This window comes from Larimichthys crocea, chromosome VIII, assembly GCF_000972845.2.
Source record: "Larimichthys crocea isolate SSNF chromosome VIII, L_crocea_2.0, whole genome shotgun sequence".
NCBI lineage: Eukaryota > Metazoa > Chordata > Actinopteri > Sciaenidae > Larimichthys > Larimichthys crocea.
Window position 1 is genome coordinate 18,607,870 of NC_040018.1, and position 25,400 is coordinate 18,633,269.

Genomic DNA, 25,400 nt, shown 5'->3' on the forward strand with positions numbered 1-25,400 from the left:
TTTACCACATAATTGATCAAATTAAATGTACATTTTGCCCAAACTACAAAACAGATATGAAAACCAAACTGCCTTTGTCTGCCTACACTCTGGTTAGTTGAAGTTAGACAGAATGCAGTCAAAACTTGCCTAAACGTAAGCTAATTTACCAACTTTTAAACCATTTCCTGTTATTGAAAAGTCTATTTTGATGATCGCCAGGTAACACTAGGTAAACTAGTTATGCTAAAAAGCTATCTAGCCTAGATCCCTTTGGACTGTCCAAACACAGAGGGCAATATCTAATTTAATCAGTAAATTACTTTTCTTTTTTTTCTTTTTTTTTGCAACGTATATAGCTGTTACACATTTTGGTAAATAACCATAAAATTTTCCTCTCAGCATTCCCTCGCAACCTGGGCCTGAAAAACCTCCTCTTCCCAGTGGTCAAATTCATCAATCACATTTTATTTGTATAGCCCAAAGTCACAAAGTACAATTTATTTTCAGTTTATTTTATGCTACTACATAAAATATCACTACACCAAATGTTTTCATGGCTACATTTATTTATAGTACACTTAGTTAGTCAAATTAGGATTTAACACATAAGACTTGATCAGTTTCTAAAGTCCATTGTTACAAATGAATGCACTCAACAGTAGCAGTTTTTACAGTTCAATAGTTTTTAGAATTAATAATAATGATTTGGTCACATAACATTGAGAACTGCTGAGTCTACATTATGAGCATATATTAGGAGTATGAGTAGTTTAATTCTCTTTTGATTTACTTTATTATATGCATGAAATAAAGAACTAAAGCACTATGGGTTGGGATATAAGACAAGGCTCTAAATGACGTAAGGGAGATAAGGAAACATTTAATCTTTCTTATTGCATATAAAAAAAAAAGTATGTTAAAAAAAAGAACAATAAAAAAAACAGCTGTTTCATATTTTAAGTGAAGCCCCACCCCTTGTTTTCTGTCTTTGCTGTTTCACCTCCCCCGCATTATCCCTCTTGCTCTTGCAGTCCTTATCGTTCCTATCTTCCCTTTTATCTCAATTAAATTATGTGAATGCAGCAACACAAAAACTCAAAATGTCAGTTTTAGAAAAACAGGAAACCATGTCTTCTCATCTCACGCACAATTTCATCACATTCCTTCTACTTCTCCATTTCAGCTCTGCTCCCTGGTAAGTCCAAGGGGACACACACACACTTGTCCTTCCGCTTCTCCAGTGTGTTTTTGCTGGGGGGAAGGAAAGTTTGACTCCTTTTTAGGAGTCGACCACTTTGGACTGCCAAAGTAAGAATTTCTCCTGTTGTTGGTTCTTTGTTTCAGTCAAAGTGACTTGAAGCCAAATTCATAGTAGTAAAGCAATCAACACAATAATTAACAGTGATGCCCAAATGTCAAAATACCCGAGAATAACATGTTTAAGATTAAGTGACAAAGACCATAGGACGTTTGACACTTTGTCTGCTAATGCACCATTGTGCAAGTGAACAGATTAGCAGAGTAAACAATTATGCAATCTTATTTTCAGAAAGAAAACAAGGAGGCATCACTAATGCAATAAGAAATATATTTTTAACTGGACTGTATAGGAGCGTCCGATAAGAAAACACTATAATTACAACCATACGGCAGCTAGGCCATAGAGAGAACAACATTTATATAACCATGTCATGTATTGTACTTTACTTACTTATTTAGTTCTATTTATCCTTCTGTGTAATGCTGTTACACAATAAGTGCTCTTGATGCTGACCCTGTGTTTACCTGCATATGACAAATAAACATGAAACTTGAAACTTCAACTTATAGATAGATAGAACCATGAAATGCATATCAATATGCAACTATAGGGTAAATTTGACTGTACCCACCATGTTTCAAGCTGCATGCAACTCATTTGACAACACTGCTATTAGTGACTCTAGTTTGCAATGATACATTGCCAATTAATCATGCTCATGCATGGACCTTGGGCCTTTATTCAACTAATTACATACTTTCACAAGACCTAATATATCATCAAGTCAGACACTTGGTATAAACTATGATTGTCTGGCAAGTCATCCATTAGCATGCTCAAGTTTTCTCCACTGGAAGAACAATTTCTTCACAATCTTTTGCATATTTTTCAACAATAGATGGCTCCATCTATCTACCATAAGGTCATTCAATTATGTCCTTCATGACAATAGACAAGAAAGAAAGAAAGAAAGAAAGAAAGAAAGAAAGAAAGAATAATGTATAATATCAGTCTCATCCCAGTGACTGTTATCCATCATGAGTTAACAAGCACACATGAGACTTGGTTGAGTTCAAACTGAACCGATCGTCCACATACCGCCCATTCCGCTGCTCCAGATGTGAAGTCGTTGGAAGAGCAAACACTAAACCACAGCGCTGACCACCGCACAGGACAAGGTCTGCTACTTCTTTTGTTTTCTAACATCTGTTTTGTTCATAACTGTTTTGTTCGACGGACTCTTATCCGGTTCATTTGTATGTAATAAACAGACAGTCGTTTTCTTTACACGCCAATAACACTCTGTAGTTTAGCGGGGGATAAAGGATTCTTCATTTAGACAAACGTATGCCATTGTCTTAGTAAATGACTCCGTGTTACTTGATGTAAACATCCATTGGACATGTTGAAGATAGTGAACAATCAGACAGCTCAAGTCTTAAGTACTGTCTGGTTATTCTCGCGTGCATTTCACATCTGCCACACCGCGTGTCTTTTTGGAAAACTTTTTGTCCTCGTTATAGGATACATAGAAACATACTACGCGGTTACACTTGTACACCGTATTGTTCTAAACTGATTTATTTAATCTTCAAGACGACGAATGTTTTGATAGCCTTTAACGACTACATATCCCATGAGTCTCAGGCATTTGCCTTTTGGGACCCGTAGTTAATGAACACTTTTTAGATGAGTAACGTGGGTACGTTTGTGATTCTTGTAGTGTGAAATGTTTTACACAAACAAGTCAGTGTTCACTTTTTACTGCAATTTCTGTTTATGTATACAGCAATAGAAATGTAAAAAATAGAAACAGAGTAATTTATATGAATAAATATATAGATTGAATAAGCTTAGTTTACTATCCAAATTGAGTAAAAACTGTTTTTACTCTTTCTTTTTCTATTAATTAATAAAAACAAATTCAATTTATTTTGCAATGACGTGATCAGTAACAAATAACACTGTCATCTACATTTTAGACCATGTCAATTTTGCTGAGATAGAAGGTGTTTATGAACACCCATGATAGAAATGAATACAGTCGGTTTCGTTTTTTGTTTTTTTTACAGCATGCAGTCTGGGCACATTATTATTATGTATCCAGTCACAGTCACGATGGTCCAGAAAAAGACAGACACTAATGCTAGGAGACAAAACTTAACTTAAAATTCACAAGATCACAATCAAGATATCTGACATATTCTGTAAAATCAAAGTGACACCTAACTTGACTACCTTTAATCTAACATGAATGCAGCCTATTCATATAAATATATTCAATCTATCTCTGTCCTGTCTGTGTTTCTGTAAGATGTCTGCTGAGCTCTACTCTGCAAGTGTGAATAATGCAAGTCTTCAAGGCACCACAGTGGGAGGCACCAAACCTTTACACCGCTTCATTAAGGGGCAACCCAAGATTACCGGCGTGAGATACACACACCCACGCTCAAATGACTATTTATCAAATATTTATTGGCTATGGTGTATTGCAATTTAACAGTTAATCAATGAAAAGGTCACACTTTAAGTTGGTTTTGGATTTTCTCTTAGATCGTTGTGCTGGTCTTGGGCTTATCTCTCTTCATCGTTTCCATCGCAATCATGCCAACAGCAATTGAACACATATTGGCAATTATCCCGCCTAGCGTCTTACTGGGACTACTGGTTGGTATAGCATGACATAATTCATCAGTGGATCATAATGGCTAATGCATTCAGAACTTTACAGCCAAATTATGAACACAGTACACAGTTCAATAGTTAAGCACCAATAATGGGCTGTGTTTCTACTGTCCTGTTTACTAAAACAAACGTATGCAGAACTGTTATTATGGTATCCTTAAAATAATTGAGGGATACATAAGAAGGTGCTTTTTTCTGCTTCCTCTTGTAGTTTATCATATGTGGGATCCTGTATATCCTGACAGAGCACAACCCAACCAAGAAAACAGTAAGATCTATTTAGATGTTTTTTCAACCTGTTTTAAGACATGTAAAATACAATCAAGACTTGGAAAAATAATCTGTGTCTGATATGCTAATTACAAATTGTACTACTACTTTAGTGATTATTCAATCACTGATTTTTTGGCAGATTGAACATAAAATATTTTTTTGATTCATGATTATTTTAGGCCTCTTTATGTTGTCCATATACTGTATGAACTATTACCAACATTTGTAAGTTTCTGCCTGTTTCTGTCTGTTCCTCCATCTCTTTCTGCTGTTGTCTAAATATAGGTCACCATATCGCTGGCTCTGAGCATTGTGACCCTACTGGTGGCATGTTGGTCTATGCTACACATCATACCTAGCTTTTTAAACGGGCACTACTACTACTCACACTATGACTTTATGGATGACAACGTCACTGAAGAAACAGTACAGTTGTTGTTGTCTAATATGGTGATTTATATTTTTATTGATATTTTTTGCTTTTGTTGGTGGCTGTGCCCATTGTTATACTGATCACAAATCTAAAGCAAGTTTAAATTTCTATACATTGTTTTTTGGCTTGATAAAATGTTTAATGTATTAAATGAAATCCGGTCAGCTTTTTAGGATTTATGGAGACTGCTAGATGTTACACGATACATTTTATTTATTGTTGGGTCGTAGCACTTTTCAGCATGTAAAAGAGCAAACTGATATTTAGAAGGACAAATCTAAAGCACTGACCAGTTAATTCAATTTGGTCTGTGACTTATATTACATGCAGTGTTGTAGTCAAGACCAGCTAAACTGAGATCAAGTCCAGACCAAGACCATAGTGTATCAAGACCGAGACAAGATCAAGACTTTGCTGTGTGCTTTCTTTTGAAAAGCACAAAAGATATCCTCTTTGCATTTAGGAAGTCATTTTCTAGGAGTCTGTGTGAAGGAGGGCAGCAATAGCTAACGGACTATAAGTGACAAAAAACTTTAATTCGAAATGTAAAAAATGAAAAGTTATTGGTGCCATTTGAAGCAGGGAGTTTTAGTTCATATTCATTTCTTTGTTTAAATGACCTGCTTCAGAAAATACTAAATAGGTTTAATTTGTTGGAAGAACTTTGCAGCTGCTGGCTCGTGGTCTTGTGGTTAAACCTTGTCCTTATTTCCTCTAATTTTCTCTGCCACACAGGTGTTTGCTCTATAACTACGTACAACTGTACGACTGTGAAATAATGTTTTAAAGTATTTTCCATTAATTATGAAACTGTTGCAGGACAAACTAGACATTATTAAGAAACACTGGTGTTATCCCCATAGTTGTGGTCTTGACCTGTCTTGAATTAAAATCCAGAGTCCTCTTTGTCCAAGACTGAGTAAAAATGCAGTTGATTCCAAGACGAGACTAAGACCTTCAAAAAATTGTCTTGACTGATCTTGAGACCTAGACGATATCGAGTATTACAACACTGATAACGTGCATGCAAAATTCTGTGGATATGGAGTTTGTCGTGTGATTTTGACACATGTGTATCTGTGTGTTTCTCCAGAACATGTCAACATGTGTGGAAGCACTCTACTTCTTCTACACTTTAGTGGGTGCAATTATTCTGATTGTAATGTCAGCTCTGGCTGGCGCTGCCCTGCGTTCCACAAAGAGTCAGGTAAAAAGACAAAATATGCTTCCGCACACATTACAGACTGCTGAGAGCTGTGCATGTATAAAACACTAAGAGAATGTCTGCATATATTTGCTTAGCTCCAACAGATGCAACATAACTTCAAGTCAAGCGTTAGAGTGCTCTTCTTTCTCTTTTCTTTAGGCCATTATAGTGATGACTACGACGGCGGCTGAATCACCAGTTGAATAAAGAGTACAAGAGGAAGTGTGATAAATTGAGAAGAAATATGAAGCATTCAAAGACAGGAAGGAAGTTCAACAGAATACATGATTCCTAAATATTAACACCATAGTTGTAATTGTTGTATGCAATACAAAATATGCACACTGCTATTTAAAGGTTTGGAATCACCTGTTGTTTTTCTTCTTATATAGCTACAATATAACTCAGATACCAAATGTATCATTTACATTTGGAATTGTTCCTACAGTGTTACATAACAGGGGACTGTTGACAGGAATGATGTAACCATTTTCCCCCTCAAATAACTTAAAGTAAAACACCCAATGTAAGCAGGGACCGGCACCTGTCTGTAGCATATGCAAACCCTAAACCGACCTTGTATTTCTATCATGAACTTCATCTAATAACTAATATCAATATGCCTGTTAATTCCAGATTATTAGAGCCATTATTGTGCTGTTTTAAATGAAATCTGCACAGGTTTTGATGCTAAGCTTCTAATTTCTTTCACCATTGACTGACGATTTCTTATATTCTTATTAATACTAATAAAACTGTTCACTTAGAGGTATATTTTTCTCTGTCTGGCCTCATACAAAATGACATCTATTTGTAAAGAGGACTTTCTACATCCTAAAAGCATGAAAGAGCATTCAAAAGTGTAAAATAGTCCTCTCAGCCATCTGAATGTACTGCATCAAGCTTTTGTGAGAGGTGATTCAAAACTTTTGAACGGTTGTATGTATGTATGTATTGTATATGAATATATTTTGAACCTTTTTTAAACATTTACTGCACCAGAGGTTTACCTACTGTGGCTAGGTAATTAACTGCTACTACTCTGCAGCCTGACATTGGCTGACCTAGCTCCACATTATGTTTGTACTACTACAGCACAGGACAAAGGTCTTGGCGATACCAATGTCCCTATTGAGATAGTTGAAAAAAAGCTTGTCTGGGTTATTTTAACTTCTCAAAAACACAAAATCATATTAGTCAAGGGCATACTTAAACTGTGATGTGCTGTTGTTACAGTAAATAGGTACCACTTTTTGATAAGCAACCCTGTAGAAAGGCTTTATAATATATTCTGAGTATAGATGTGTGTCACTAAAAACGTGGGCTGAGAGGCTGTTATTCCCCACCAACATAATTTGCTAGAAAGACCACACCAATGGGCCATTTAATCACCTTGGTTACAGACCTCTGAATATCTGCCCACATATTCAATATTATTCAAACATAATATTGAATAATGTTTTTTTCTATTAAAAAAACGGCTACTCTTTGACCTCTTTTGAAAAGTGTTACACTTTATTAATATAACTAGAATTCAACGCTGAACAACTTTAATACGACTGTAAATTTAATGTTTGTTAAACCCCTACTACTACTTATTATTCATTAATGATCAAAGAGTTACAAATGTGTGCTTATGCTGGCTTACAAAATAATTTTTTATTAATCCTCAATTATTTTAAGAATCACAGACATGATGACTCATTAGAAAGTGAGTGTTTCTTAATATTTCTCATATAGAACTGCATTATTACTGAAACACCCATCTTTGTGTTGGTGTGTTTTTCTTTATTGTGAAAACCTCTCAATATGAAAATGTAATGTGAATACATTTAATCATAAACATTTAAACTCTGGTAAACTGTTATCTGATGTGATCAATTTTCACCTTTCTGTCCCAGAATATGTTTTGACAAGCACGGCATTGACAAGACAGAACATGCACAAATCTCATGGCTGCCCTTGATACTTTTTTTTTTTTTTAACTACCATGTCAGCTCATGTTTCAGCATTGACACCATTAAGTACTAACACTATGACACCCAAGCTACTGTTCAAGGACAGTATGTGAGACCCATCACTAATACATTTCTTTGTTAACAGAGAACACAGGGTGCATTCAACAGTCACATTTTTACTACAGAATACTGAACAGAGCACATAATGTCATAACACAAATCACACAGCAACCAAACACATATGACTGAAGTCAGTTCAGCATTAATAGCTTTGTATTTTTTTTTCGGGAATACCAAACATCATACTAAAATTTGTATTATTTAAAAGGATTTTCATGAAAATCTGAAAACTGCAAAAACAAAAGTCCATCATATAAACATTAAGAATCAGACATACAAAACAATATATTAAGCTCAGTTTATCTATCACTCTTACAAAAAGAGCAAGTGTAATTAATATTCTATACTATAGAATCACATGAACAAGGGAAACAATGGCATGCATGAATAAAGGAATGGATTTTTTTTTAAATAAGGTTTTTATCATATGATTCATAATGTGCCATTAATTACACATGAAAACAAAGAGTTTTTCCTCACTCGAACTGAGGGTCTAAGCACAGAGGGTGTCACTCCCTGTACAGATTATAAAGCCCTCAGAGGCAAATGTACTTTGTGACTCTGGACTATACAAATAAAAATTGATTTGATTTGATTTGATTTGATTTAACGGGGAATATGAGTCACATTAATAACACATGACGAATGAGGAAACACATGAGGAAACTGTTTTACAAAATCTAAGAAACCGTTACTGCAGCCTATAGACCAACGAGAACTGTGTGATTAATAATAATGAAATGCCTGCTGAACACACGCATTGTAGAGCACTGAAAGGAATGGAGTCAGAATATCGGGCTTGGTAGATCTTGGTAGATCTTGGTAGATAGAGAGAAGCATTGGGTTAATCATCTGTGGTTTCATCACTATGAGTGACCCATTTCAGAAGTGTTCCATTGCTAACAAAGAAATAATGATTGAGCTATTTAATTATTTTCTTAACTTCCTACTTTCTTCTACCTATTCCTTTTCCCAAATGTTCATTGCACTGCAGTGCTATATGGGTTAACTCCTATTGTTGGCCCCTGGAGGCCAGAACTTTATGTCTCATAATCCTGAGCTTTTGAAAACAAACCAAAAATATTGAATGAGAAAGGACAGTCACTTTTGTGGCCTACGCTCAATTTCTCACACTGAAGAGGCAGGTTTTTTTTGAAAGTCACTCCCAAGGACACAGCGCTGGTGAACACGCATGTGCTCTGAGACACGGTACTGGCGTGAAAAGGTCATAGGGCAGCGAGGGCAGGAGAAGGGCCGTACGCCAAGATGGCTTCGCACATGTCTATTCAGAGAGCCTCGCTGGCTAAAGGAGCGAACGCACAGAGAGCACTGGAAAGGGTGGTGAACAGGAGTTGACAGATGAGCTGATATATTTGTTGGCATGCTGGCTGAAAGGGTAGAAGGTATGCTGACAGACAAGGTAGTTGACACGCGGGCTTGTACAGAATCTGGCACACTAGGAGATGAACAGCAAGTCAAGGTAGCGGTCTGATCCTCATCCTCCACATGCCCAGCTTTATGTATAACCTCAGCTCTTGGCCTGCTTTGCTCTTTAGTGACAATTCTTCTTTCTTTAACATTTGTTTCTCCAACCCAAAGTTTAGTCTCAACCTCATCAGCTCCAAATTTTGTCGTGGCATTAACTTTACTCTTGTTTACTCTTGTTGCTTCATGTTGTTGCTCTCTATCATTTTCTCCAAACCTATTTCCAAATCTGTCCTTCTGACTGAATGTAACCCATTTCTCTCCTTCATCAGTTCTGTGTCTGTAGGATACAAGCAACTCTGCAGGTTTAGTACTAATGTCCAGCAGTACAACCTGGTCTGTAGCAGCAAAGTGCTGCCTCAGAGCACTGAGACCCGAACTGGCAAAGGTACCAACTACTTCCTCACCACTGGACTGGTCTGAATAATCGAGGTGGGAATAATGTTTGTGATCATAATCCCCGTGTGATAAGTGTGTGTCCTCTTGGGGTAGGCAGTGATAGTTCAGAAGGCCACGGTATGACTGCCCCACAACATTATACGAAGGGTCAGATATGTCCATAGGCACCGGAAAGGTTAGGTGTTGTTTTGAGAACTCAGTGCCCGAGATATTTTCATGTTCCAGAGATGTGCGCCCAGTAGAATTATTCAATTGTTCATGCTGGCTAGAGACAGCATCTTTTGCAGTCATCTCAGCTCCATGCAAGATTGGGTATGATTCAATGTTAGGTCCATAGAGGTTACAGTGGCTGTCCTGTTTATCCATTTCAGCTGGACATCTGCTTGAGTAACTAGGTTCCTCTTTCGCTTCTTTCTCGAGACACAGATCTTCATAGTGAGAGTCACTTCCTGTTTCCTGTAGAGGAAGTGGAACTACCGCTCTCTGACCTGCTACAGTTGCTATTGAGACATTGCTGCAATCAGAGCAATCCAGGCGCTCATCTTTGGGAGGCAAATCATCAAAAATGAAATCAGTTTTATTCTTTAATCCTCTGGTGAAACCGCTGGCATCCTTATACTGTGGCACTGATTCCTCCATAAGATGTTTTGTGTTAATCTTATTCTGAAATGAATCACAATGAGCATGGTGATCATTATCATCTGCATTGTGTGATAATCCATTGTCCATATGTTCATCATGTTCTGTATTGTTGCTGTTGTAATCTTGTTTTAGGGTGCCAGATTGATCTGCACTGGATTTGTGATATAAATCCTGTATTGCACATTGATATGTGCGCATTGAACTATCCTTGTAATCCAAACTCTGCGTTTCAGTGTGGTCTTTATTGTTTCTGTAATCCTCATTCTGTGGCGCATAATGATTTTTGTGTTTAGTAGTAATACCTTCAGTAATTCTGTCTTTGTCTGTGCTTCCTGGTGGTGAGTCAGAAGTCCTGCTAGAGGTGACTGAGGCCTGGGACACTGGATGGTAAGAAGGCACTGTAGACACTTCTGCCAAAGCGGCTGTACTGCTGTGACGTATAACAGGTACTGCCTCATAGCATGGCTGCGGTGATGAGGATGAACACTGTGAGAGAGAAACATTGTCCTTAAGATGGGAGGTCAAGAGGCAGAGTGGGGAAGAGTGATGGATCTTGCCTTCCTTGTTTGCGTTTATTTTCTCAGCTGTTCCTACTAGCTCCTCCTTTGTGCTCATCTGGCAGCTCTCATATTTTACAATGCCAGATGAATGAAACTGATCCTTTTGCACCTCTTTGTCCACTCTTGACACCCTGTGCACTTCAGCAGTGCAAGGGATATTTTGAATCATATCCTGCGGTGTCAGATAAATTACTTGTCTGCAGTTAAGTGTATTTACATCACTTCTAGTGCTTTCAGGGACACTACAGCTTGTGTTTACAATGCTGAAATGGCTTGCATCTTTTCTACCACAGTGGTTTGCACAACTTTGTGCATCTGTTTCATCACAATAATAATCCTCTCTATCCAGTGAATTTACACCAGTGTCTAGTGATGGCAGATACTTACTAAAAGTGTTCACAGGTTGACTAAGCATCGTGTTAATGTATTTACATGACTGATTCTCATTCACCTCAGTTCGCAGAGACTCATGCAGTTCATCCATCTGCAGGTAGGAGGCAGCAGAGAGCAGTCTGTAATACTGTTGCTGGCTACGAGGCAAAGCCCCTGTATAAATGTAGTCCAAAACAAGTGCCAGTACAGTGCCAGACAGACATGGAGCCTGCAGTTCCATCAAGGCACCAGTAGAGGACAAGACAGACGCCAACACTGGACTTGAAGCTGCCAGAACACACCTGGGAGAGCGAAGAATAACGAGATATGTGATGCCGCATTAGGATTACTGCACAAATAACAAAAATGTATAATACTTTGTCTATATGTACTTGTTGGTCTGTTTGCCTGTGACAAAATCATGTTATGTTGCTCACCTGTGTGCAGAGTACAGTTGACCTGGGTTCTGTCTGTGTTTGACCACACAGTCACAGAACTGAGCTTGTTGTCTTTGAAGATTCAAACGTGCCAGCAGTGATGCTGCGTGGCTACCAGCTTTCTGGACAGAGGGTGCTACCTGGAGCGTACAGAGCTCAGTCAATAGCAGATATTGCTGCTCAGGTTATAAGATTAAAAGGAACACTTAAAAACTCCAATAATCTTTCTCTAGATTGTCTTTAGTTTTTTTCTTTTTAAAAAAGGTTCAATTTTGGGCAAATGGAACTCCTCTTTTCACCTCTTTCAGCTTTGAGTGGCAACCCTGAAGCACTAAAGACAAAGTCTATGAAGGTTCTCAGTCTTCCAGGACATCTTTCTTTGAGAAGGGTTAAATCTGAGGACTTAGTTGTAGATCCGTGAAGATGTTTCACTTTTTATCCAAGAAGCTACTTCAGTTCATGGGAGGTGAAACATCTTCACCGATGTACAATGAATGCCTCAAATTGAACCCATATCAAATAAATATGACAGTCTCTGTCTTCACATGCATAACAGGTTCCCATTCAAAGTTGAAACAGGTGTTTTGACTTTGTAAGGCAGTGTATGCTACTACTTGATTATGTCCTCGTTCTTTGCCAAATGAGCATAACAGGTCTACACCTTTTAGTTACATTAATACGTGTACAAGCAAAAAGTCTTTTATACTACAAAATTAAGGTTTACCGGTTTTCTATAACTACTTTGTAGTTTAAGTACAAAGTTTAAACAAACTGTTACTTGATTTCTTAACTTATCAGTGAAAGTAAAGTCATAGAAGTCATTATAATAGTACAGAATGGTACATCAAGTAGAATTAAATATTATCTTACCTCCATGTTATATTGGGAGAAAAGCAATAAATTCCCACTATCCTGTGGCGTCTAGGTTGAAGATCCCAATGTGCACTGTCTTACTATCTTGCTTGCAATTGAATGAAGAAAAGAACCTCCACAGAGGCTATATAGTCCCAGCAGTGTCATTCGGAAAACAATCACACGCTTTTCATATTGGGAACTTGGCGTGACGCGGAAGGACAGGTGCTTATATGGGGTGCTGGCGTCTCGTGTCAGAATTTCCATGGCCTGTTATGGAGGGGGACTGAGACCAGCCCACAGAGAACCAAGAGGAGACCACAGAACTGTAGCTAATAGAGACAACATTTTTATTCACGTCAAAAAAAAGAAAAAAGAAAAAAAAAAGATGGTATCAGGGAAGTCACACACACACACACACACACACACACACACACACACACACACACACACACACACACACACACACACACACACACACACACACACAGACACATATATGCATTAAATACCAAGTTGCATTAAATACCAAGTTGTCATGAAATAAATTAGCACAAACAGGACAGTGCCTATTGTTGGTGTTTATTAGCTTCTTATTCACAAAATAACAACTTTATAAGGAAGCTTCCCCTTTCTTGCCTTTCTTCTGCAGGGAACTCAGTTACAGGATAGCCTGTAGTGTGCAGTGATCATGAACTGCAAAGTTCAAGAATGAATGCAAAAACCCTGGATGACAGAGAGTAAACGAGTCTCTGTAGTATTAATTGGCTTCATTTGTGTTAGACTCTCTACTAGTCTTTTACTGCATTGTTAAGAGTTATACACAAATTATCATAGATTCACTCAAGAAGATATCTGTGATGTATCTAAACATTTCTATCTGCTTTAATTCTACAATGGGAAGCTTTTCCAGTGCCAGGATTGAGACGGCCCCCCGGCTGACGCTTTGTTGACAACTCCATACTAAGCCATTTCTCCACCCTTCCACACCATGTGCTTGTCACGCCTCTTGATCTCCACTCTAATGTTACAGCCACACTACTAGCTGTCCACAACCAAGTAGTACATTTCACCCTGGGAACAGTGCAATGGAAACTCTACTGCAGCACACACTACCACATTGTGAACCATTTCAAATGAGTACGCAAGTTAATAACATTTTATTACACAACCAATTTTGTTGCTAAATAAAATCTCTTTATGATATGCAAAACATGTTTATTAAAATTATATCTTTTTGAAAAACAACAAACATAACAAAATCAGTTTTTAGGTGAACTATGTATTCAAACACTCTAACAGTGCAGACTTAACTGTCATTTTTCCCCCCTGTAAAAGTAACAGACTCAGTTGACTTTAGTTGTAATAGCAGATATAGAATAGATTATAGTTGTAGTTGCTCCATGATGAAGCATTATCATTTTTATTTGTACAATAGTCCTTTTAGTATTTGAATGTGTTATGTGAGCGTAAAGTGCCGGAATGCAATTTAAGTCAAATATATAAACAATAAAACAAAATTGTTTCTAGCCCAATGGTTAAGGCTCATACCATGTTACTGCAACATTTGCCTATATACAGCTGGCAAATTCAGATTCACCGCCCTATATGAAAATAATGAATAATAAAAGAAATTATGCTTTCAGTATGTATGATTTAGTAGCATAGTAGTGGTGGAGACTGCAACCCCCTCCACTTACCCTACCTTTTCAAGCGTGAAGGAAAAACTATGTTGGCTGTGAAAAATGCCCAACGCCCAATTACAGCCAGTGTTTGGTGTGTCCATTCTGGGCTATGGCAGACACCCTGGAAGAGGATCCACAGTATCTGAAAATCTGTAGATATTAAAGATTCATTCTAAGGTAACAAAAACAAGTCTTATGTTTAGGTGATTTTACACTGATTTATTCATAGTTATTTATTCATAATTCATGTATATTATATTCCATTTCTGCCATATTCTGTAAATAGAGGCCCCTAAATCTGACACAATGGAGCTTGAATGACATACGTACACACAGCACATATGCTTGACAGATAGTGGCTTTGAGTTTCCATGAGTGACATAGCTTATGTAGGCCTACTGTACTTGTTGCACACAAAGGATGTCCCTTGGCACACACACAGCTGCAACATTTGGAAACATATCATGTTCTGGGACTATATTTATATAACACCTTACATGAAAAAAAAAAAAAAGTAGTTCTAACCCAAATGGGCTAATTTCCCAGTGCATGAACTGACACTGGTGGTTATATTTACTGTTTTTATTAGTGAAGCCACTGGAGCCAAACTTCTCTGGCAAACACACCACCAAATATCAAAACCACAGTCTTATGTTCTCCCATTGCTAACGTTCCGTACTACTATATCTTCCAGCACAAGGTACAAGGTCTTTTTACCCAAACACACAAACCTAAGATGGATTCAACATGATGTCTGTATTTGTATATATTATAAATATACTTAAAGATTTGTAAGTGTCCAACTTTTTGGTAACATTAACTAGAGAGAGGACTAAGAGTCTACAGTCATAGTAGTGGCTCTGTTAGGCTGCAGGGAACATTATAAAAAGAACATGCACTTGAGGAAACGTCAAGAGTTCCTGAAAGTCTTTAAGATTCATTCTCTGGACACCATGCATGGCTGTAGCAAAATCTTCCAATCCATCGTGTAGATGAGATAAAAAAGTCAAGTTATCACCAAAGTCATTAGGATACATTTTCTAAAGGAACATGAATGACTGACATCCAGATGGACGCAGATAGAGGAATGCTGCTAATGACTAAACTTGCGAGGTGGCAAGAACCCATCTTGGCAAGTTCTAGTTACATGTTTGTATCCAAACACAGTTGTTACAGTCAAATCAACATCCTATGAGGAACTATTTGCCCATACGGCATGAACTAGAGATATGATTTAATGTTAGTATAGCATTGGTCTGACTGGTTGAGGTTTGTCACTGATAGTCACTGATAGGCAGATTGGTTCATCCAATCACCCGGCCTGTATTTTTCAAAGGGCCAGTTCTTTTCCAAATAGTTTTCAATGACATCTTCCCAGATGGTTTGTTACACAAACCACCATTGTTACACAAACCATCGTGTGGTCCTGTTAGCTAGAGGCATGCTGGAAAAAGTTCTAAGAGCCTTTACTCGATAGTATTTAACCACCTTTCTGGCTCCACACTTTAAGTAAATGACATGTGTCATGACAAAATAGTTTTCATGTTTACTCCAGGGTCTAAAGCTCCAATGCTAAAAATGTACACATGGCACTTCAAAAGCAACAATCAGCCAAGGAAGTTGCTGAAACATCCACGTACGCACATCGTGCCATACCCAGCTGACTACATACCAACCTTGCATCTGTAACACATACAGTACCAAGCTCCAGCTGTGTACTTGTTGTCCCAGTTCCATTTTTACACACGTAACATCATCTTCATCTTGCTCTCCCTCTCTCTCTTTTACTCTCACACCCAGAACATTGCAATCACGATATTTAGGGGCTGCTATTCTTAGCTCTTTGGCATTGCAGTGTACACACTGGTCTGCATATTAACACCGCTGCAAAAACACACACAGTAGCAGTAGAACAGTAGGTCAGCTTAAGGACTCTGCTGCCAGCAGACGTACCAGGGGGTGATTCAAATTAGACTGGTGAGCATTCAAGAGTGACAGAGGCTCTTGGTTACCTCAGGGTTATGATACATACCACATTTAAATGTGCAGCTGGGGACCTTTTGTTCCGAATCATACTTCAGTTCTGTATTTCCTGTCCATCTCCTTTATCCGCCAATAAAGGCTGAAATCGAATGCAATAATAATAAATAAATGCCAAGAATTTTATTATTTTATAGCATTTTATCTTAGATGTAGCAGCAGCAAATCATTCATCAGATACCTACCCATCATAAATACATTTTACCTTTTACAGTCACTTCACTTTAAAAGCATTCAGAAAGTTGTAGTCAAAGGAGCCAAAGGACAACAGACAAGGTTGGGTAAATAATTCCAGCAATGACGATGAGGGGGCAGCAGTACGAAGCCTTCAGAACACAGTTACTAATAATAATTACTAAGTGTCATGGGTCTTCTACCACACTGTAGTATGTGCCCATGACGTGTAATTACTGCACAGTGTAGTCCAAATACTTCAGACAAGATACAAATTACACACCTGATTGTTCAAAAGTTAATCTGATCAAAAGGTTACTGAGAGGTTTCTTAAAAAAAATATTTAAAAGTGCAGGAGATTATGCCTTTCAAAGTAAATCTGTAAAAGATATGTGCACATCCACACATTAGGGCCATATGTGACTTTTTTAAAATCTCTTTCCAAAACTATAGGTGGTAATAAGAGTTGCCCGACATTTGCTGCTGTAAGAGTATTCACCCTTCTGAGAAGGTTGAAGTCAAGTTGGTGCTCAGATCTTTACTATATGTCATTCTACTACAAATGTTTGTCACTGAAGACTGCATGGTTGTATTCTTGATTTGAATCAGCTGAAATGGTTATATGTGAAAAGAACATCATGTCCTATCTTTAGTGTTTAAAATATAGTATGTGCTTAATTCTTAAATTGCTCAGCACAGAGTACAAGCACTAGTAGTAGCATAAATAGTAGTACGACTCTTTTAACACAAAGTATGTTTATCACAACTTGGGTTTCCAGAATGGCATTATTAAAAAAAAAATCTCTGGGACAATGTGTAAACATTTGCAACAGGACCTTTCATACCGAGTCAGAGAACAGATCTCTGGACCAATCATATGCCTCGTTCTCGTCGTCATTGAAGTAGCAATTAGATCTGTCCAGACTCTTGTCACCAACAGTCTCACTGTCAGACTTTCCTGTTTGTACCAGAACTTTCTGTGATGATGTGACAGTCTGATCCAACAGAGTTCTTTTACATTTAATTCCATCTCCCTGCTGTCCTTCCCGAATACAACCCAAACGACTGCTGCTGTCATCAGCCTGATGCCTTCTTCTGAGCGTCACACTCTGTCGTGTATTAGCAACAGGAGTGTGAGGAACAATGGTTGTTCCGATGTCCTTATAGTCACACACAGTCACACCAGAATGACTTGAGTCATGGTTGATACTTCCCGTTGAGCCTGTGTTTAGAGCCCCTCTTTGGACCCTTAGGTGCTGCTGAGCTAGAAGATAGTTTTTATGCTTGTCTGGTTTCCAGAATCTTCGTTTGGGGGTAAATCTGTGGCTGTGTCTGCTGGATGTCACACTCCACAATGAGTTTTCGTTTGTGCACTCTCTGCCACACTGGCCCAACTGGTGAGCACCGACAAAGTTTAATGTGCAAAGAGAAGAGGCGGTTTGGGCTGGCTTTTTATTGTCCAATTCAGACAAATGTTTGGAAGCACAAGACTCTTGACTGTCTGGTTGTGAAATGGGATCACCTGATGTCAAGGTTCTGTATGAGGAGGTAGGTGACCCAGGTACAACAGCTAGTTTTACTATGGGGGTGGACTGAGAGGGAGGGATAAAGTCAAGATCTTGTGTGCCTGGCAAAATTAAACTGTCTCTGTGAATGCACTTGTTACTTTTCTGTTTCTGTTTGTCTGGTGTTGAATTTGGGTCATAAGCCTTTTCACTCCTTAGGTGACATCTGTCTGGCTTGGAAAGCACTGGGCAAGCTCCTGTGATCGTCCTGATGGTTTCTGCATGCATGGTCGGGGTGTTTGGATTCATATCAATCATGAATGAGCTACCAAATAGGTCTGCTGAACAATTGTAGGTATCCTCTTCAAGCTGCTCTCCCTCATTTTCAAACGGCAAAAAAATAGCTTTGTTATTCTCCTGATGACACTTCAAGGAACACAAGTATCTGTCTTGACTCTTGTTTTTACATTCAGCAGGGTTCTTACAGGGCTGTTCAGATAAATCTTGTCTGTCATTCAGTGCAGGTGTATTAGTGATATCTAGTAATATCTGTGACTCGCCATCTTTTATCTGTGTGTTGCTTCGACAATCAGAGGTTGATTCAATTGATAAGTCCTTGTCCTGTGATCTCATTTTCAGGTTGTTTCTTGTTGTTTCTTTCTGAATTTGCACGTTCAGATGTGGCTCAAAATTTCTGTTTTCTTCACACAAAAACTCTGTAAGACTCTCAGAGAAAGGCAAATCATCCCAAGCCAAGGAGCTTGGCAAAAATGTTTCAGTGAGTTGTCTGGGAGAAAACCGCCTTGAGATGTTGTGGCCAGGTGGGGAGGGACTGAAACAAGTGTTCAGGATTGGGGTGTTTCCAACAGCTTTCTCAATAGGCGAGTGTGGGTATCTGGAAAACGACGGATTACTGTAAGACCTGCACTCTAAAGAAAGACGAGGGGACAGCACTGTCTCCTCTGTGACTTTGTGGTCTTCCAGACGGCCTTTCTGTGCATGACGTGGTGTTCTGAAGTTGTCTGTCTGTGTGTTGTTCTCATCTCCACTGTCCTGGGTACTGCAGCCTTCCTCCTGCTCTGCTGAAGAAGTAACTAGTCCTAGTGATTTTTGCCATGGAGGAGTGGGTGTAAGGGTGCAGTCCTGGTACTGTGATCTTGAATGAAAACAAAAAGAAATGTCATAAAAGTGAACAATTCATTAAGTGACAACACAGACAAAAGAGATTTACATTAAAAATACATTGTCTTTTGCTTTATTGTATATTGCAGTGAAATGGCTAAAACTAATTGATGGAACAAACTAAAGGAACAAAAGATTAAAGGCACATGTGAAGTATAAAGATAAAAAGCATGTAAGTGCTATAGACCATAATCATTGCACTGTTGCACCCTCAGAATCATCTTACCTTTGCAGTGAGCGGGAAAGAAAACCGTCGGCACAAAGTGAAATATTATTAAAGCTTCTGCCTGGAGAATTACAAGGAATCAGCAGCAGGTCTGTAGCTGGTGGTCTGGACGCTTTGCTGGGATCAGTGGATCCCAGCTCAAAGTCTGCAGCTTTCTGAAGAAGGATGCGATAATAACTGACCACAGTGCATCCTTCCAGGCCTGCAGCTTTGGGGAGAATCATCTGACTGGCAATAAAGTGAACAGCGTCTTTACTGCTGGAATCATTCGCAACAGACCCTCCAAACAAAGGTCCACTGTCTGTTTTAGTCACCTGAAGGAGACGAATAAGACCAGAGATGGTTAGGAGCAAGCACCCTAAATACAAATGACATTCAGTTAAACTCAAATTATTTTTTCTAATTCGTTTTTTCACTGTGTTGTTATTTTCATTACACACATGGTAAACTGACACCTCTCCAGGTACCAGTCTACACTCCATACTGTGGTCTGTGGTGGACTTGAACCAGTCACCCCTCAGCTATAAATACAGTATATACTATGTATATAGTAGTCTTGCATAATCCAATACTGCAAATGTACCTTCAGACCAAAGATGAAACGTCTGCCAATGAAACAGTCCTCAACAGCCTTCCGCAATAATGTGGCTTTGGTTGATGCTCCAACTGGTCCATCAGGGGTCTCCACCAACCTACAAATTACAGACACAACAAATCCAAAGAGACAAGACACAGATAACAACACAGCTATTTAAATGTTGCACACTAAGCACGGGTAAAATAAGTCGTTCCTCTGACCAAAGGTTAGTCCACTCCTACTGTACATACAGAAAGTTTAGAGTGAGTTGTCATTTTACGTGCTCACCTCTGTAAACCACTTGCATGAATGCCAAAGAATGAGTTCAAGCAGGTACCAAATACTGTTACTCCAAATATGGATGCATCCCGAGACACCCTCATTGAGAGACGATATCTGTACTCAAGCTGCCCCCTCGGACAGCTGTAACCACACTTTGAACATCTGCATCTGTGGTGAGCAGAGTTATGAAGAGTTAGTATGCGTTGTACGTTATGGTTATGCTTATTTCGGGTAACAACATCCAGGTAGGGATCGATTAATATATATATTATGGGCTAACTTTGCATGGTAGTTACTTAGTAAAGCTTTGATTTTTGATTTTTTTTTTTTTACCTCGTCGTGTCCTGCTGTTCAACATCGATCCTAGAGAAGCAGCCTTCACAGCACGGATAAAACACACAGTCACCCTGCAGAGACAGCACGACACAGTCCACCAGAGCCCGTCGGACAGACATTTCATTCACCGAGCTGCAGGCTAACTGAAGGCTAACCCAAACTTTCACATTAACGCAACACTATTTTCATAAAGACAGACTCGCGTGTGTGATAAAAATCCAAAAATATGTTCATTTCTCATTCGTAACGCGCCTCCAGATGTTTGAAATCACCCACTGCACACTTCGTACTTCTTCTCCTTGTTTTGATTCACCGGCGGTTGTCGAGCTACCGCCACCTAGTGCTCCAATCAGAATCAGGTTTATTGCCAAGCAGGTTTTTGCATACCAGGAATTTGTCCCGGTGTTTTCGGTGCATAACAAACCTAAAAGTAAAAAAATATATATATGGAACATAAAAATCAAGTGTAAACAATATGTTTTTAAATGAAAAGAGCTCTATAGTTTGTGCAGGAATAAACAAATTATTCAACAGGTAATGTGCAAGGTTCACAGTGTGCAGAATATTTGAAATGTGCATATGTTTATCAAAATGAGGTTTCCCAAAAGATAAAATAAAGGGTGTATGTAGGGTGACAGGGGAAAAACACTTTTCTTGTGGCGTGAGGTTTTGGTCCTGATGGACTGTAGCCTCCTGGACTATCTTTCCTGCATGCCTTCTTCTTCTTGACGAGGGAACTGATGTCCAGCTCCCACTTGAGGTCCTGGGAGATGGTGGTTCTCAGCAGCATCTCAACATCTCTACATTATTGCACAAGTCCGTAAGGAGTGTCCCTCAGGTATACATATTCAGGTGCCCCCATGCTCGGGGTCTTTCTTCATCTATCTATCTATCTATCTATCTATCTATCTATCTATCTTTCTTTCTTTCTTTTATGTGTTTAAATTACTTATTGAGATATAAGAACCATAATCAAAAAAGTACACAGTATACCTATATTCTGGATATTTCATTCCCAATTTGTGTCTAAATAGGACAAAAACGGCAACATCAGGTACACGCTATAAATCACAAATGTTGATTATTCATAGGTATCTGAAATCTAAATGTACTGTTCACTATGAACAGAGTGGTGAATAAGTGAATGAGAGAGTGGTTTCACCATCACCAACACTGCCTCTGTCCCATGTTATTAGGGATAGTAAACCTTTTGAGCAAACATGGGAGAAACTTCCTGAGAAATTTTCCTGAGTGGCAGCTCGATCTGATTCTGTAGAGATCCAAGATAATAAACTTTAAATGATGAGGCCTGACCTTTATTTCCTTAATTTGTTGGTAACACAACATGAGGTTACATCACAGGTTACAGGTCATTTGATCATCATCCACCAGTCAATTCCTAAGGTTTGGGTTAATTCTAGTAGGGCTCAACACAAACAAATTGTTTAATTTTCTCAATACATTTCCAGTCTGAAAAAAACTATATAAACAATTTCTGCTTTCCAGCAGCGTGGTACTGATAATACTGTGTGTGTATAATTGCAATAAAACCATTTCTGGCAAACATGGGTCTATTAAAATAAAGTGTAAAGAATAATATATCCTCAGTTAGTGATGTGATAAAATCTGCAGTCAGTGATGAGTGTGACAGGTGGTTTGTGTCTTCTATAACAGCCTTGAATTTAGGTGTTGGTTTACCACAGAGGGGCTCTGGTCAGCACCCCGTTCCAGCTGCGAGAATCTGCCACCTGCAACAGAACGAGACAGTGTGAGCAAAGTAACAACATGCATTAAGAAACATAAAGACTGCAGAAATGCTTCGGCCCTTTTGTTAAATGTCATCCCCTCTTCTGTTCCCCAGTTTCCTGCATGGCAATATACAGGGTTTATATGAATTAGATTATAAGTCCAAACTGCTGTTTGGAAGATCTTTCAAGCACATAATATATGCAACAGACAGAGGCCACACAATAAGGTTTGAACTTTGAAATGGCTAAAATTGAAAGAGGAGAAGTTGGATGTTTATTATGTTTGATCAGAATGACTCACCTGCATTTTCTTATAAAGAAACCTCAGCTTCTGGTTGAGACATTCGATCTCCTGAGACAGGACAGAGAGCCCATGGTCAGGTGGATGTAGAAATGCATAAAAATGAAAAAATCTCACTACACAAACTGTTTCATTTGTATTGTCATAGTTCACCAAACATCTAATAACATTTACCATGAATAAGTGGGTTACACTCAGAAGCACAGCTGTGGTTAACTCTGTGTTCACTGTTGAAGGCTTAGAGAAAATTTTAAATACCTGGCTTAGTTTTTCAGTGCGTCTGAGTTTGATCTGAGGCAGGAGCTCCTCCAGTCTTTGAATCTGTAATAAAACATGGAATCCAAATTCATTTCTGGCCAGTGATTAAAAATAAAAATGACATGAAGAAAAATTGCACAAGTAGAAATTAATGTATTTACAGCAAAAACAGGCACACCTGAGTCTGTGCTGGATAAATGATGCACTATTAATCTTTGGATGAAGAATCTACACATTTAACAAGAAAAGCCCTTAAATCCTTATTCTTGGCAGACTTATTTTTTGTTTTTTTGTTTCTACTCCAAATTTAATTTAGAGAAAGCTGAGTCAAAATCAACAATAGCACAAAATGACTACACTACTACTACTACTACTTTTTCACTTGATTGAATAAAAAAATGGACAGACTTTCAGTTTACCAAAAGAAATATATTTCTGTGTTAGACCATCTTCTCACTAACACTTAAAAACATTGCTACTACAAAGAACGCATTGATAATTTTCTTCTCCAAAGATTGTAATGTGGACTGCTGGATAAATGCATGACGCTGTGAACCATTCATATCGTACCATTACCAAACCACTAGTTATCATATTACTACTATGTACTTATTGTGTCTTACCCTCTTATCAATAGTCTGCAGCCTCGTCTTCATGCTCTTGTTAATCACAGTCATAGGAAGGTTTCTGGGCTTGGGACGCACTGTGCATGAAAAAGTCACAACAGATGTCAGAGCTTAGCAGAAAGACTGAAAACAGGTGAAATAGTTAGCTACCAGCACATCTAAACCTAATTTATTACCATTTTTATATTATTCATTATAATGTATACTGCTGGGAGGTGATTGTTTCTAATCGTTATGATAACCAGGTCTTCTCATCAAACTTTTGTCAGAAAAGTGAATAAGCATACTTATAAGTATCAGACTACTCTATTAACAGTGTTGTGCAATGACAGACCCCTGTTCAGATCTTGATCCACAGTTTAAGAAAACAATGTCAAAGAGAGCAAAAGCTGAGTCCGCTCTTACCATGCTGAAAGATCTTGGCTACCTCAAGCACATAAGGGCTGTGGTGAAAAATGGACATCAGTAAGTTCTTAATAAAAAACTGGGTACATGCTGAAATGTATAAAAACAAGTAAATGTCTATAGTCAAGACTCCTCACATGTGCTTGCTGTTAGCAGGGATCGAGCTGTTCAGAGGGATCAGACAGCCACGGTGATTCCTTATCTGAACAGAAACACTGTGTTTTTAATAATTCTAACAACCAAAAACTGATTTCTGACTTCAAACATTCAGAAATAGGTTTGCATCTTACAAGAGGCCAAATGAATCTTCGTACCTTCAATATGATATCGGAAGTGTTCAGCCCAAAGGTGGTTTTGATGATCTGAAATAAGAGTGTTCTCTTTGTTAATATTTTAACATTTTAACAAGTAAACAAGTGCAAGCGTGTCCATAGTTTCATGTCATGTGTGTGAGGAATATAATGAACACTCCGATTTGCAGTATTTGATATTGGTCTTGGTCTCTAGACCACTTTTTGAAGGTCTTGTCCTGTTCGGATACAAAGAGGACTCAATTATGAGGAAATATCTGGTTTGCTTGTGTATTATCTGATTTCCCTGTTAACATCATTACAATAGTGAGTATAAAACTCCCTACTTTCAAATGCAACCAATAACTTTCTAACTTGAAATTTGAAATAATAAGTTCATCTGCAAAACAGCATCCAAAAGAAAACACCCAACAATATATAAATCCTGCAATGCAGTGCTTACTGAGATGGCTTGAACCTCACCCAAAGGGATTTTGCTACATTCTATGTTTGCCATGACTAGATGTCAGAATAGATTAATCCTATTGATTAATTTATTGTTTTAAATGGTTTTCAAATTTGCTATTTTAATGATTTTAAATGACATTCTGGTGTTTTTAATTAAAGTTTCTTCTCTTTTTAATTTTTAATTTCTATTGCTATTGCTTGTCTTAATGTCAAATGTCTTTCCTTGCCTCTGTAAAGCACTATGAATTGCCTTGTGTACGAATTGTGCTATACAAATAAACTTGCCTTGCCTTGCCTTGCCTATGCAGACACAGTCAATAATAAAAGCAACACACCTGTATGACCATGTTGACCTCAGCTGCTGGAAGAATGGACACTTCTCGAAGAGCCACCACTCTGTCATCTGCAACAGATACAACACGATGCTACTAATTTCTAATATGTCATCCTTTTTGTGTTTACAAGTTGAAACCAATAGCTTTATTAATTAAATACTGATTATACACAGATCAGTTGGACAATTTGAACCCTGACTTTGTGGGGCTGCATCTTGGCAAAACAGCCGGTTTATGTATATACTGATTTAAACATGTGTTTTTCTTGCTGTGAGTTTGACTCTAGATGGTGGTTT

General features: G+C 38.2%; 3 protein-coding genes across 4 annotated transcripts; 1 reads left to right on the forward strand and 2 right to left on the reverse strand.

The window, feature by feature from the left end:
• The first annotated feature begins 2,251 nt into the window (after positions 1-2,251).
• LOC104921771 (membrane-spanning 4-domains subfamily A member 4A) lies at positions 2,252-7,305 on the forward strand. The gene is made up of 7 exons (XM_010734407.3): positions 2,252-2,421; positions 3,558-3,671; positions 3,797-3,910; positions 4,140-4,196; positions 4,487-4,651; positions 5,728-5,841; positions 6,001-7,305. Exons 2-7 carry the CDS (start codon positions 3,558-3,560, stop codon positions 6,046-6,048), a joined length of 612 nt encoding a protein of 203 aa, XP_010732709.2. The 5' UTR covers positions 2,252-2,421; the 3' UTR covers positions 6,049-7,305.
• A 539-nt stretch (positions 7,306-7,844) lies between these two features.
• LOC109139296 (uncharacterized) lies at positions 7,845-13,089 on the reverse strand. 2 transcript variants are annotated; one of them, XM_019262438.2, is made up of 4 exons: positions 12,685-13,089; positions 11,815-11,954; positions 11,457-11,679; positions 7,845-10,931 (listed from the first exon to the last, which is right to left on the reverse strand). In XM_019262438.2, exons 1-4 carry the CDS (start codon positions 12,688-12,690, stop codon positions 9,048-9,050), a joined length of 2,253 nt encoding a protein of 750 aa, XP_019117983.1. In that variant the 5' UTR covers positions 12,691-13,089; the 3' UTR covers positions 7,845-9,047. The 2 variants fall into 2 exon arrangements, with proteins under 2 accessions (XP_019117983.1, XP_019117982.1); XM_019262437.2 differs by having other exon boundaries at positions 7,845-11,679.
• Positions 13,090-15,095: 2,006 nt separating this feature from the next.
• ddias (DNA damage-induced apoptosis suppressor) lies at positions 15,096-21,080 on the reverse strand. Its single transcript, XM_019262384.2, has 5 exons — positions 20,671-21,080; positions 20,344-20,505; positions 20,062-20,170; positions 19,479-19,792; positions 15,096-19,226 (listed from the first exon to the last, which is right to left on the reverse strand). Exons 1-5 carry the CDS (start codon positions 20,790-20,792, stop codon positions 17,405-17,407), a joined length of 2,529 nt encoding a protein of 842 aa, XP_019117929.2. The 5' UTR covers positions 20,793-21,080; the 3' UTR covers positions 15,096-17,404.
• Between the last annotated feature and the right edge of the window lie 4,320 nt (positions 21,081-25,400).

Coding starts and splice junctions, on each gene's coding strand:
- LOC104921771 (XM_010734407.3), top strand. CDS start 3,558: ATGTCTGCTGAGCTCTACTCTGCAAGTGTGAATAATGCAAGTCTTCAA. Junction 3,672..3,796: donor GGCAACCCAAGATTACCGGC/GTGAGATACACA, acceptor ATTTTCTCTTAG/ATCGTTGTGCTGGTCTTGGG. Junction 5,842..6,000: donor TGCGTTCCACAAAGAGTCAG/GTAAAAAGACAA, acceptor TCTTTTCTTTAG/GCCATTATAGTGATGACTAC.
- LOC109139296 (XM_019262437.2), bottom strand. Junction 11,680..11,814: donor CAACTGTACTCTGCACACAG/GTGAGCAACATA, acceptor TCGCTCTCCCAG/GTGTGTTCTGGCAGCTTCAA.
- ddias (XM_019262384.2), bottom strand. CDS start 20,792: ATGTCTGTCCGACGGGCTCTGGTGGACTGTGTCGTGCTGTCTCTGCAG. Junction 20,506..20,670: donor GAACAGCAGGACACGACGAG/GTAAAAAAAAAA, acceptor TGCTCACCACAG/ATGCAGATGTTCAAAGTGTG. Junction 20,171..20,343: donor CATGCAAGTGGTTTACAGAG/GTGAGCACGTAA, acceptor TGTAATTTGTAG/GTTGGTGGAGACCCCTGATG.